At 42.7% G+C, this 14693-nt stretch overlaps 1 protein-coding gene across 7 annotated transcripts in view; it reads left to right on the forward strand.

Annotated features, from left to right (window-relative positions):
- Window positions 1–4406, forward strand: part of ADGRL4 (adhesion G protein-coupled receptor L4) — a 189161-nt gene extending 184755 nt beyond the window's left edge. For 3 of the 7 annotated variants that reach the window (XM_084636592.1, XM_084636593.1, XM_084636590.1), the window contains 2 exons: window positions 568–736; window positions 1347–4406. In XM_084636592.1, coding sequence (XP_084492718.1) covers window positions 568–736; window positions 1347–1409 — 232 coding nt within the window. In that variant the 3' untranslated portion in view covers window positions 1410–4406. The remainder of the gene's footprint in view (window positions 1–567; window positions 737–1346) is intronic. The other 4 variants (XM_084636588.1, XM_084636589.1, XM_084636591.1 and 1 more) reach the window with 2 other exon arrangements.
- The last annotated feature ends 10287 nt before the right edge of the window (window positions 4407–14693 follow it).

Here is a 14693-nt window from a genome sequence, read left to right on the forward strand (position 1 = left end):
AGCCAATCAATGTATAGAATATTAAGGCAGCAATATTCTGAGCTGGAACTATGTGAAGTTATTTGCGTTGTAAAAGCAAAATCTTTTTTTTTTTTTAAAGAGAGTGCATTGTTTTACTGCTGGCCCCATTTTCTGATGAGGAAGCCATAAGATCTCTTTGATGCCATGCATATGTGTTCACCTAACAGCATACTGTACGTTTTTCCTGGTTTTGGGGGGAGAATACTTCATAACAGACATATGGTTTACTTTGGGGAATTACACTCACAGTAGATTTAAAATCAAATCATACAGCACTGCAGTACACCAGAGGAAACTTATATGAAGATTAAAAAAACATTAAGCCAATGTTTTAAATCCATCCAGTCTTACCCTTTTACTATTCTACAATGACTGTGAGCATATTCTTGCAATAGTACTGCAGCACAACCTAAAGTATACACCATGCAACCGCAAAAAGCTAAATGTTCTCAGACCTTTGTGAAGCATTCATTTTTCAAAGGAAAGATTAGAGGAAGAAAATGATATAGGTCACCACATTGATTGCAATGTTTTTCTTTTGCTTAGGTCTTGTGCTCGGGGTGCTCTTGCTCTCCTGTTCCTTCTTGGAGCTACCTGGATCTTTGGGGTGCTCCATGTGGTCCAGGGATCAGTGGTCACTGCGTATCTTTTTACAATTTTCAATGCATTTCAGGGGATGTTCATCTTCATATTTCTTTGCGTTTTATCTAGAAAAGTAAGTACCATCTTTCCTGTGGGAAATGTTGCATGTGAATATTCATATATAGCAACAAAATCAGGAACCTAGTCCTGCAAACGTTTACGCACATGAGTAACTTCATGCATCTGAATTAGCTCTTTGAAGTCAATGAGTGGTGTTCACATATGCAAAGTTATTCATGTATATAAGTGTTTACAGGATCATGCCCTCTGGCATAAGTGGTGTAATCCTGACCCCGCTGAAGACCATGGGACTTTTGCCACTGACTTCAATGGGGCCAGAATTTCACCCCAAATTCTTATCTTCTCAGATATCTCTCCCAGGTTTAGGGTTTTAAAAACAATGCATTTCAATGTCAAAAATGATTACAGTGCAACTACTCTATGAAATAATTTAAAAGGTTGAATAAATCTGGTCTTCATTCTTTTCAATTAGGATCTGAACTGAGGCTTACTGTTCACATTCCAGTACTGTGTTCTGAGATTATGTAGTCTTTGGTGTCCTTTCCTAATGCCATAATCAGTACCTCAGTATTGAACACCTTTAAAACCAAGTAAAATGGAACACTGGCTTTATTAATCTGTTAATAAATTTGTCATGTTTTAATCCCATCTTTTCATTTCAGATCCAGGAAGAATACTATAGGTTGTTCAAAAATGTCCCTTGCTGTTTCAGCTGCTTAAGGTAAATGGAAGAAAAATATGTATGAGCAGTACAATGGAAGAAGAGAGGAGACCAGACATTATTATTGTTATTTTGAAAAATGTAGCATTGTGAAAATATGAAATGACCTAGTGAACAGTTAACCTGTCTTAACTCAATAACTGTCTCTCCAGTATAGGCATTGTACTTAAAGGTGCACTCATGCACAGTATTTATACTATACTGTGTACAATTGGTATACATACACAAGAGAAGCTGGATTATTGTAAAACAAATATCATAAACAAGAAGAGAAAAGGAGTAGAATTCCTAAAGACGCTAGAGACTTTTCGTAGTTTAGGGTTTATTTCTAATATTAGAAATATTTGCAGTTCATGAGAGAGAAAGAGGGAGAGAAAAAACCAACTGGCACAGCAGATTTTATTAATCACTTTGCTAGTGGAAACATGCCTGTTGCCTTTTTTGTGGTAATGAGATTGTTCACATAAAGTTGTGTATTACCATCTACAGGGAACGGGTTCCATTAAAGTGTTCATAGAGACAGGTCTGCTTCAGCCCAAGCTTTTGTTCAATTTAAAGTAGATTTTTAAAATGTTTTGTGGTTTCATATAATTCTCTTCTTCCTCCCAAATATATAGTTGTATTATTAATTTTTTTTTAACTTGCAAGGAATTTCTCCGAGGCCTGGTCTAATAAAATAACTTGGACTAGACATTTTGTAAGTCCAATTTCTTTTGTGAATATCTTCACAAGAATTTGGTGCTGATTTTATTTAACTATTGAAAGATTGGTATCTACTACATCCAGCATTGTGACTTGGGAAGGTTTTGGAAAATAAATGTTTTTATGAGTTTGTCATCTGGTACACATTTTGAGGATCCTGACCTTATTTGTCAAATGAAAATGCAGGAGCATAAGCTACAAGGGCAAATCAATATAAGTGTAAATGCAAGGGTATGTGCCTTAGTTTCAGTGTAAAATATATTGTAAATACCTAGCAGATTCCTTTGCTTCCTTTATTACACGCAATAGTCTTCCATCCGGGCCCCGGATACTGCGAGCACTTACACATGTGTTTAACTTTAAGCCCATGATAATTCTGTTGATGTCAATGGGCCTACTCGTGTAAGTTTTGCGCGATTGCAGTCTAAACATGTTGCTTCAGCATTTCCAATGTTGTCCTCTTATAAGGTCTGCTGTCATATCATCCTTTTAAGTGCCTGATCTTGTGAGGTGCAGAGACCCCTCAGTTCCCACTGCCTTCTCAGGAAGTGCCCCGCACCTTAAAGAATCAGGCCCAGTACCATTACTGGTAGGGGGCTGTGTAAATATGTAGCTGTTTATAAAATTCTACTACTGTCTTTTTTCTGTTGAAATAAAGAACACCTCTTAATAATTTTATTTATAACTAAGAAGGCTTTTTAGCAATGGTCAAATTTGCTTGGTTTTTATCTATTTTCCTTACATACAAGTCTTTACTTACAATACATTTCCCATTAAACATATTGTATGTTTCTGTCAAAATCTTCTTTTGAAAGTTCAAGTGGCAATCTTCTTTTCATTTTTTTTTTCAGAGAGAAGTAATTACTGTTGGTCACCTGTATGTAAAATATGTTAATAAACTGAACTGTTTTGTTTGATTCTTTCAACATGTTTCTTTTAGTTCATTTAAAGAAATAAAGAAACAAGTTCTATAGCTGTTTTGCTGAATCTATTTTGCTAGCTGTATATTCTCCTTAAGCTGTAGGGATATACAGATGCATATCACTTACATATGTGTTTTCACAGGAATCCCTATTAAAGCATCATCTGTTATCTCATATAGAAATGTGTAACCTGTACTAAGGTTGTCTGGGCAAAGAAACACCTCTACTAACTGCAAAATGACTTCAGTATGCCTAGGGAGATTGAAAAAGTACCTTTGAAAGAAAATATCCCACAAAGTGTTTACATTACAATGGACTTTATGATTAAAGAACATATTTTAGAGCGAAACTCTGCTGTCCAATCCATGGGTCAGATCTTTACTCTGATACTTTACTTTCCTCCCAGGCACTGATGAAAGATCCAGGCACGTAAGAGAAGATCTATCATGTGGCTCTTAGAATTCTTAAATCTTAGGACCTTAATATATTTGTCCTCACTAAATAATGAGGATAAATATAATTGTATTGGGCACATCAATCACCTTATCAACACATGCCCCATCCCACACAAGTTTCTCATTTCCGATACTATTGCCAGAATGAGCCTTTCCCTCACCTTTAGCCATCTACCGCTGTGAACATTTGAAACTGGCCCTCAGCCACACATTGAAGCAGGCAGTTTCTCACTTCCTGACCAGCTTTGGTGGCAGTCTGTTCTTCAGCTGCTCTGTGGTCTACACCAGCCTCTGTGGCAAGTACATACTGTTGCTTCTTGGGCTGAGGGTGGGAGAAAGGGCTCAGCAACTAGTGGAAGATGGCTGTCATTGAATGAGCCAGCAGGGTAGGGAAGAGAGGAGATGGTTCCTGTCATGGTGGATCTGTGAGCAGACAGGAGTCTTGAACCAGATTCAATTCCCATGGGATACTGGCACAGCACTTTCTAGTTGCTCCCCAAATCTCTTGAAAAATAGCTATTCCCTCAGTTAAGCTACCTGAGTACTGACCATTTTCCTATGGTTTAATTTGTTTAATTATTTTTAGATGCATGTGTTTCACCTGAGCAGTTTCTGCATGCAGTGTAATTAGTATTCAGGTAACCAATGAGTTTGTCACTGACAGACTGATTTAGTTTTTATTGAGATATGTGGAAGACTTTACCACACTGTATTTCTCTTGGAGATCCCAATCTTGCAACCTTAAGGACATGCATAAGTCTTTGTAGAATTGGACCTTTAGCAAATGAAGAATACTGTATACTACAATAGGTATAAAACCACATAGTCAAACTATGTTGCTTTATTCTTTGACATGTATTAAATGGAAAAATAAAATCATGATAAAAAACTACATTTTTAATCAATAATGAAATAATAATGAAACTAGCAGAGGTCTTGTGATATGACAGGGTGTAATCAATAAATCTTGTACCACATAAATATGTCTGTATGTCGAATCATATTTCAGAGTCTGTGTGTTTTGTTGATGTACCTTTCCGCCTCTTCAGATGCAATTTAAGAAATGTTATTCTGGGTTCAGAATAATTACAATAAAATTCATTTCTGTGTGCTTCTACCCCAACCAAAGCATAGACTGTAACCAACAGAACCAACAGAAATATCCAAATGGAAAACACCACCTACACATTATCTATGGCTTTGCTAAGAAAACTCATACTCCGGCGAGTTGTATAACATGAACAAACTGCAGTGCCAATAAGAAATCTGCATGACCCATTTGTCAGTCCAGCTTATTACCTGTTGACTGATGTAAGTTCCTTTGAGACGTACAGATTAAGAGTTTTTGAAAGTTTGTGGCACCTCCAGTTGGGTCCAGTAGGGGGTAAAATTAGTGAACAAGACAGATGAAAATAAAATGTTAAGATTCAACTCTGAAATTGTGCTGGCTGGAAGAGAGGGAGTGTTTCTACTAAACCAATGAAAGCTTATGTTCACTGTTCCATTTGGAGATGTGCTACAGAACATTATAAATAAGATCTAGGTTCAGAAAGACCTGTTCATTCTGTAAATAATTACTTCACCTCCATTCCTCACTGAATTGAAAGTCAATTTCAAAGAAGCTGCAGCATTTAGGAGATAATTATCCTCACAGCCAGCCCAGCTTTGGAAGTTTCAGGCTGCAAGAGAAACACTGCAGAATAGACCACCTGTAATCTTTGCCTGCTGTGAAGAAACAAGTATGTGCCACCACCACCGCAAATATTGTTCAAATTACACTTAAAACCTTCCCAATTTTTTTTCAACTCTCTAATTTTTTTCATGAATGGCAGTATCCCAGTGTGGCCATTTATTCCACTATTTAGTCCCACTTGTCAATCATGGGCATTCACAGCACAACATTAATGTATAGTGATTATTATTACTATTTATAGGACATAATGTTACTTAGGTGGGCAAAGTAATTATTTACATACACCATAGTCAGACCTCACATATCTCAGTTCTGAGTGATTGTGTACTATTTTTACATGTAGATATTCCCTACATGGGCCATGTGGTTACAAACTACTCTTCATACGTATGGGGGTCTGCCATATAAGGAAGTTTTCTCTTCTCACATAGGCCATTTTCTCATTTGTAAATTGGATAAATTGTTAACTGCATAGGGAATTAAATTCAGTCTTTTCTTGTGTGGCTGCAAGGAAAGCAGTATGGGTAACCTAGTGGTCTGCTAGAGAAGCAGTGAGAGGCTTGGATAGCCCAACAGTGGTCCTCTGCCTCAAGGTGGTGTGGCCAGGTCAGATTATGTGGGTAGCACATAGTGCTCTTTTTGGACCGGCTGTTAGGAGCACTGCTGCATATGGTGGCCGCTGGCAGAATGAGTGCTGCCCCTGTATAAGCAGAATACTTCAGGCACCTCTCCCCAAGAGCCACAGCTTCAATACCATTCTAGCATCAAATACTGTTTATTATTTGTACTGTGGCAGCCCTTAAAGACTCCACTCGGGAGAAGTGTCCCCCTCCTACTAGGTGCTGTATGAAAACATAGGAAGACCCGTCCCTTCCTGGGAAATCTTACAAGTGAGATCTAAAAGCCAAAATGTGGCTCATTAAAAATACCAACATTTTCCTCCATCCAGGGAAGGTGAGAGGGGGCTAGGCAGCTTCTCATCACCAGCTGAGCTCCTCCTTTTTGCTTTGTATTCAGACACACGTAACTCCCTCACTGTGCCACTCGGCAGCTCCGGTGCACAAAAGTGAAGATGCCACCCCATCAAACCAGACTGGAAAAGCTAATTTTATATCAAATGAAGTTGTTAGGGTAGATATAGGATTGAAACTGTACCCTCTTCAGTGAACTCACACTCTTTCACCTCAAGAAAAATGTCAAACTTGCTAAAGCATTTCACAATACACGCAGGTCTCTACACCTCCCTATGTGTAAAGGATACAAACTGTGCTGACCTTATTTAGCATCTACTCGTCAACTTCAGTGGAGATGGAAGCACTTAAATCTGCTCTGTACAGACAACTTCTCCATTGTAAAGCTTTACACATCATTTCCTTGTGAAACACAATCCTATCTCTTTAAAGCAATTGAAGCAAGCTGTTCCTTGGTTGCTACTGTTAGTAGTTTTTAATAGCTGTAAATGTTTTGTGAGACTCACAGTCAGACACAATTTTAGCAGGCAGTAGGAGTGTGTGACACAGAGTCTCATCCAAAAGCCTCAGATGTACGTGGGAGTCTTTCCATTGCCTACAATAGGCTTTGGGTCAGGTCCGTAGGCTATTACACAGACACTGATTCATCTGTGAATGCCTGGAGATTACCAAATCTCCCAGTGTGTGGTTGCACTTTTCTAGGACCTTTTTCCCAGAATACCTTTTGAGGAGCTACTGGGCTACTGGCCCTTTAAATGTGACATATGCAAGCAACTGCTGCCCTAAAACAGCCATTTTGCAACTGTCTGCTGTATCTTCTTCTCCTCCAATAGATAAGTATTCTTATCTCCTATTGTACTTATTCTTTAATATTTCGGAGGGTACGGTGGAGACTCTTTAACATTTCAGAGGGTATGGTGGAGACTCACAAACTTAAGTACCATCTGTGAATTTCATTGAGGTGATGTTTACTCTCACCAATCCTTACAGCAACACCCTAGAAATCTCCTTCTGACTTAATCCTTTGTATGTATCATAAGCATTTGTATAACCCCTTCACTGCACATAAACCCAAGCCAATCTGAACAATTTGTGAGTAAGACTTGTCTGCCAAAATGTGTTCATTATAGATCCATGTTGCTTGTTAGGATATAGATATCCTATATCCTGTCTGCAAAGGCCTGTACTTTAAGAATTTAGGTGTATTCTTATCACTTGGCTAGTTAGAGGTATAAAAGAAAGAATCAAACTCACTCTCTGCCAGTGTAAGGTCCTTCTCTTAGCCCTGGTCTACACTAGGACTTTAGGTCGAATTTAGCAGCGTTAAATCGATTTAAACCTGCACCCGTCCACACAGTGAAGCCCTTTATTTCGACTTAAAGGGCTCTTAAAATCGATTTCCTTACTCCACCCCTGACAAGTGGATTAGCGCTTAAATCGACGTTCCCAGCTCGAATTTGGGGTACTGTGGACACAATTCGATGGTATTGGCCTCCGGGAGCTATCCCAGAGTGCTCCATTCTGACCGCTCTGGACAGCACTCTCAACTCAGATGCACTGGCCAGGTAGACAGGAAAAGAACCGCGAACTTTTGAATCTCATTTCCTGTTTGGCCAGCGTGGCAAGCTGCAGGTGACCATGCAGAGCTCATCAGCACAGGTGACCATGATGGAGTCCCAGAATCGCAAAAGAGCTCCAGCATGGACCGAACGGGAGGTACGGGATCTGATCGCTGTTTGGGGAGAGGAATCCGTGCTATCAGAACTCCGTTCCAGTTTTCGAAATGCCAAAACCTTTGTGAAAATCTCCCAGGGCATGAAGGACAGAGGCCATAACAGGGACCCGAAGCAGTGCCGCGTGAAACTGAAGGAGCTGAGGCAAGCCTACCAGAAAACCAGAGAGGCGAACAGCCGCTCTGGGTCAGAGCCCCAAACATGCCGCTTCTATGATGAGCTGCATGCCATTTTAGGGGGTTCAGCCACCACTACCCCAGCCGTGTTGTTTGACTCCTTCAATGGAGATGGAGGCAATATGGAAGCAGGTTTTGGGGACGAAGAAGATGAGGAGGAGGAGGAGGTTGTAGATAGCTCACAGCAAGCAAGCGGAGAAACCGGTTTTCCCGACAGCCAGGAACTGTTTCTCACCATAGACCTGGAGCCAGTACCCCCCGAACCCACCCAAGGCTGCCTCCTGGACCCAGCAGGCGGAGAAGGGACCTCTGGTGAGTGTACCTTTTAAAATGCTATACATGGTTTAAAAGCAAGCATGTGAAAGGATTACTTTGCCCTGGCATTTGCGGTTCTCCTAGATGTAGTCCTAAAGCCTTTGCAAAAGGTTTCTGGGGAGGGCAGCCTTATTTCGTCCTTCATGGTAGGACACTTTTATCACTCCAGGCCAGTAACACATACTCGGGAATCACTGTAGAACAAAGCATTGCAGTGTATGTTTGCTGGCATTCAACCAAAATCCGTTCTTTCTCTCTCTGTGTTATCCTCAGGAAAGTGAGATATAATTCATGGTCACCTGGTTGAAATAGGGTGCTTTTCTTCAGGGACACATTCCTGCTGTGCTGTTTGCCTGTGGCTGAACAGAAATGTTCCCCGCTGTTAGCCACAGGGAGGGGGGAGGGTTGAGGGGGTAGTCACGCGGTGGGAGGAGGCAAAATGCGACCTTGTAACGAAAGCACATGTGCTATGTATGTAATGTTAACAGCAAGGTTTACCCTGAAAGAGTGTAGCGACTGTTTTATAAAATGTGTCTTTTTAAATACCGCTGTCCCTTTTTTTTTCTCCACCAGCTGGATGTGTTTCAATGATCACAGGATCTTCTCCTTCCCAGAGGCTAGTGAAGCTTAGAAAGAAAAAAAAACGCACTCGAGATGAAATGTTCTCCGAGCTAATGCTGTCCTCCCACACTGACAGAGCACAGACGAATGCGTGGAGGCAAATAATGTCAGAGTGCAGGAAAGCACAAAATGACCGGGAGGAGAGGTGGAGGGCTGAAGAGAGTAAGTGGAGGGCAGAAGACAGGGCTGAAGCTCAAATGTGGCGGCAGCGTGATGAGAGAAGGCAGGATTCAATGCTGAGGCTGCTGCAGGACCAAACCAGAATGCTCCAGTGTATGGTTGAGCTGCAGCAAAGGCAGCTGGAGCACAGACTGCCACTGCTGCCCCTCTGTAACCAACCGCCCTCCTCCCCAAGTTCCATAGCCTCCACACCCAGACGCCCAAGAACGCGGTGGGGGGGCCTCCGGCCAACCAGCGACTCCACAACAGAGGATTGCCCAAAAAAAAGTAGGCTGTCATTCAATAAATTTTAAAGTTGTAAACTTTTAAAGTGCTGTGCTTAAAGTGCTGTGTGGCATTTTCCTTCCCTCCTCCACCACCCCTCCTGGGATACCTTGGTAGTCATCCCCCTATTTGTGTGATGAATGAATAACGAATGCATGACTGTGAAGCAGCAATGACTTTATTGCCTCTGCAAGTGGTGATTAAAGGGAGGAGGGGAGGGTGGTTAGCTTACAGGGAAGTAGAGTGAACCAAGGGGCAGGGGGTTTCATCAAGGAGAAACAAACAGAACTTTCACACTGTAGCCTGGCCAGTCATGAAACTGGTTTTTAAAGCTTCTCTGATGCGTACCGCGCCCTCCTGAGCTCTTCTAACCGCCCTGGTGTCTGGCTGCGCGTAACCAGCAGCCAGGCGATTTGCCTCAATCTCCCACCCCGCCATAAACGTCTCCCCCTTACTCTCACAGATATTGTGGAGCACACAGCAAGCAGTAATAACAGTGGGAATATTGGTTTCGCTGAGGTCTAAGCGAGTCAGTAAACTGCGCCAGCGCACCTTTAAACGTCCAAATGCACATTCTACCACCATTCTGCACTTGCTCAGCCTGTAGTTGAACAGCTCCTGACTACTGTCCAGGCTGCCTGTGTACGGCTTCATGAGCCATGGCATTAAGGGGTAGGCTGGGTCCCCAAGGATACATATAGGCATTTCAACATCCCCAACAGTTATTTTCTGGTCTGGGAAGAAAGTCCCTTCCTGCAGCTTTTGAAACAGACCAGAGTTCCTGAAGATGCGAGCGTCATGCACCTTTCCCGGCCATCCCACGTTGATGTTGGTGAAACGTCCCTTGTGATCCACCAGAGCTTGCAGCACTATCGAAAAGTACCCCTTGCGGTTTATGTACTCGCCGGCTTGGTGCTCTGGTGCCAAGATAGGGATATGGGTTCCGTCTATAGCCCCACCACAGTTAGGGAATCCCATTGCAGCAAAGCCATCCACTATGACCTGCACATTTCCCAGGGTCACTACCCTTGATATCAGCAGATCTTTGATTGCGTGAGCTACTTGCATCACAGCAGCCCCCACAGTAGATTTGCCCACTCCAAATTGATTCCCAACTGACCGGTAGCTGTCTGGCGTTGCAAGCTTCCACAGGGCTATCGCCACTCGCTTCTCAACTGTGAGGGCTGCTCTCATCCTGGTATTCATGCGCTTCAGGGCAGGGGAAAGCAAGTCACAAAGTTCCATGAAAGTGCCCTTACGCATGAGAAAGTTTCGCAGCCACTGGGAATCGTCCCAGACCTGCAACACTATGCGGTCCCACCAGTCTGTGTTTGTTTCCCGAGCCCAGAATCGGCGTTCCACAGCATGAACCTGCCCCATTAGCACCATGATGCATGCATTGGCAGGGCCCATGCTTTCAGAGAAATCTGTGTCCATGTCCTGATCACTCACGGGACCGCGCTGACGTCGCCTCCTCGCCCGGTATCGCGTTGCCATGTTCTGGTGCTGCATATACTGCTGGATAATGCGTGTGGTGGTTGATGTGCTCCTAATTGCCAAAATGAGCTCAGCGGCCTCCATGCTTGCCTTGGTATGGCGTCCGCACAGAAAGAAGGCGCGGAACGATTGTCTGCCGTTGCTCTGACGGAGGGAGGGGCGACTGACGACACGGCTTACAGGGTTGGCTTCAGGGAGCTGAAATCAACAAAGGGTGTGCCTGTACATCAAGGAGTATTTCAGGCAGGACTGCACGGAGGGTTCCAATAAGAAATGGTGCACCAAAGTTATCGTTGTTATTGGAACAAGGAGGTTAGCCTGGCCTCTGATTGATACATGGCTAGATTAACCTCGCTGCGCCTTCTCTGTGACTGACTGCAGTGTGATCTAGACAGGGGAGGAGGAAAATGAGTCCAAAACAAATCTGGTCTATGTCTTGTTCTGACCCACTCCATCGATCCTTTACATCTTTGGCTGGCAGCAGACAAAAAAGGCGCGAAATGATTGTCTGCCCTTGCTTTCACGGGGGGAGGGAGGGTGGGAACGGGGTCCTGACGATATGTACCCAGAACCACCCGCGACAATGTTTTAGCCCCATCAGGCATTGGGATATCAACCCAGAATTCCAATGGGCAGCGGAGACTGCGGGAACTGTGGGATAGCTACCCACAGTGCAATGCTGCAGAAGTCGACGCTTGCCTCGGTACTGTGGAAGCGCTCCGCCGAGTTAATGCACTTAATGCACTTAGAGCATTTTCTGTGGGGACACACACACTCGAATATATAAAACCGATTTCAAAAAAACCGACTTCTATAAATTCGACCTAATTTCGTAGTGTAGACATACCCTTACTGTGACAGTCTGAGGCCCTGTTCTTAGGCTGAGATCTCTGGCTAAGTAGCAGAGGCAGCCATAAGCTGGGAAGTGAACGGTCACATCCTCACATTCCAACCTAGTCACATTGAAATAAGGTGCTATTGGGCTGTTAGGAATACAGTCCTGTCCTGATAGTGCCTATCACCTCCAGAGAAAGGGAAGTGCCTAGAAGATGTAAAAGGAAACTTAGTTTGATAGCATCCTGTCTGGCAAGAGCTCACTTATCAATAGCTGGGGTGTGAAATCCTCACTTCTGTATTGTTTTGTCATTATAGTTCCCACTTTGCTATTGTTTGTCTATATAATCTCTGTCTGGTTCTGTGGTTGTTTCTGTCTGCTGTATAATTAATTTTGCTGGGTGTAAACTAACTAAGGTGGTGGGATATAATTGGTTACATAATCATGTTACAATATGTTAGGATTGGTTAGTTAAATTTCAGGAAAATGATTGGTTAAGGTATAGCTAAGCCAAACTCAAGTTTTACTAGTCTGCAGTCAATCAGGAAGTGAAGGGGTGGGGGTGGGTGGAGGGGGAGATGGGAGCAGGGAATGGGGGTAAGGAAATTGGAATCATGTTTTGCTAAAGGGGGAGATAGGAACAGGGAATGGGGGTAAGGAAATTGGAATCATGTTTGGCTAAGGGCAGGAATGGGAACAAGGACACAGGTGTAAGGCTCTGTGGTGTCAGAGCTGGGAAGGAGGACACTAAGGAAGGAAACTGGAATCATGCTTGCTGGAAGTTCACCCCAATAAACATCGAATTGTTTGCACCTTTGGACTTCGGGTATTGTTGCTCTCTGTTCATGCGAGAAGGACCAGGGAAGTAAGTGGGTGAAGGAATAAGCCCCCTAACATTGCTCTTATCCATCATTTAATTATACTCTAGATAGTGATTTCCTCCCCCACCCTCCATATTTGCTCCATTATTTTTCTGGGACTAGAAGTTTGACTTAAAGGTAGTAGTTTCCTGAATCAACTTCTCTCCCTTTTTTGGAATATTGCTTCTACAGTGTCCAGATTTCTGGTCCCTCCTTGGCTCCCCATGAGTTTCAAAAATAATTATCAGTGATACAATTTGTTTACTCTCCTTTAGCACCTAAATCCCAGTCCTGCAAACACTTATGCATTTGCTCAGCTTTATGCATGAGTAGTCCCATTAACTTAAATGGAGCTACTCATGTGCATAAAGTTAAGCACATGTATAAGTATTTGCATGATCAGGATGCTTATTATCTGTACTAATGGATCTGCGTATATTCATGATCTCCAAGTACAGTATTCCCTTATCTGCTCATTATCAGTAGTGATTTTTCATTAGTTATTCCTTATTTACTGATTATATAGAGTTGGGGGCGTTTTTTAAGAGTTTTTTTTAAAGTTTGGTATCTCAGCTACTTTTTAGCCATCATTAATTTCATCCCTTCCTTCGTTTGTTAATTAATGCACATACTTTCCCTCTAATACTACTTTCCCCCTTGACACACTTCTAAATGTTCATCTCAAGCCCTGTAGTTTAGCATCAGCTCATTTATGTTAGTGGTGAAAGATCAGGTTCCAACACATAATCTGCAAATTTGTTCCATGACGGATTAGCAAAATCCCCAAAAATATCATGCCCAAAAATGATCTAGAAATCATGCAGCCTCTGTGACTCTTTCACAGGTCATGGTTCCTGTCACCAAGGAGTTAGGAGCTAAAAGAAATTAGCAGCATCTGCAGCACATTTGACATGCCTGGTACTAAAGTAGAAGGCAGGTTATCTACATCTGCTTTTTAGCTGTTGGTGCTATGGAGGCAGTGAAAAGCTAGGGTTAGTACAGCATGCTTTGCCCTTCACTGAAGTTATGATGCATGCTGTAACAGACCACAGCCTTCCTTCTCACATTTTTTTGTGCTCTGTCATTCCTGAAGTTTTGCAGGATAACTCCTATTGGCTTCAGGATTTGGCCCATAGTGTTCAGAAGCATAAGAAAACCCTACTCATTTTGCTCATCCCTGAAATTTCAGAGGAGGGATCCAAAGCAGCTTTCATAACCCTTTTTTCACCTAGGGCCCACAGTTTCTTTCCAGGCTCCAATCAAATTCTGCAATCCAAAGGGTGGCGGCCATAGGCTCATAGTTTGAGGAACCAACATTTCATTTTGGTTGCTGGAGAGTTGTTGGATGCTGCTGCGTGGGAAGAGATGGAAATGGGGATGGCTGGGACACTTGTAGAGAAAATGTTATTCTTCAAGTAGCATGCCTATGGGTCCTCCACTCTTGGGGCATGTGTGCCCTCAATTGGAGATTTTCATTAGCAGTGTCCGTTCAGCCTGTGCGTGTGCCATTCGTCTCCTTGTGCCCTGCACCAAGGCTATATCAGGCTGCCTGGGCAAACCACCCAGGCAGCTCCTTCTCAACTGCTTCGGCCTGAGACAGAGCTAGGGTGTCCACTTCTTGTCTACCACAGAAATTACAGAGGTTCTCTTTAATTAAGTAGTTAGTGCATTAATTTGTTAGTAGTATTTCATTTAGTATTTGTTTTAAAACATTTTTTAAAATCACATATTTGATTATAGAAACTTGCTCTGTTCCCTCTGGGGAAATCCTCCCTGTGAGGGGTGTGCCTGATTCGCTGTGGTTTAAATGCTGCCTCTCATATCAGTGATGGACACTCAAAATGGATTTGCTGCCTAGGCTAGTTGCGCATTTCGCATAAGGGCAACTTCTCTCGAGCCATGTGTGAAGGTGCACCCCATAAGACTTTATGGAAATATGCTTATGAATGTATATATGACATAACTGGAATATGTTTTATGCTACATATGCCATGTAATATATCTCTGTAAAGGTTATGATCTACCTAATCTATTCATCCTATTTGTATGCATGTATCATTTTT

Source organism: Lepidochelys olivacea (assembly GCF_965140295.1).
Source record: "Lepidochelys olivacea isolate rLepOli2 genome assembly, chromosome: 8".
Taxonomy (NCBI): domain Eukaryota; kingdom Metazoa; phylum Chordata; order Testudines; family Cheloniidae; genus Lepidochelys; species Lepidochelys olivacea.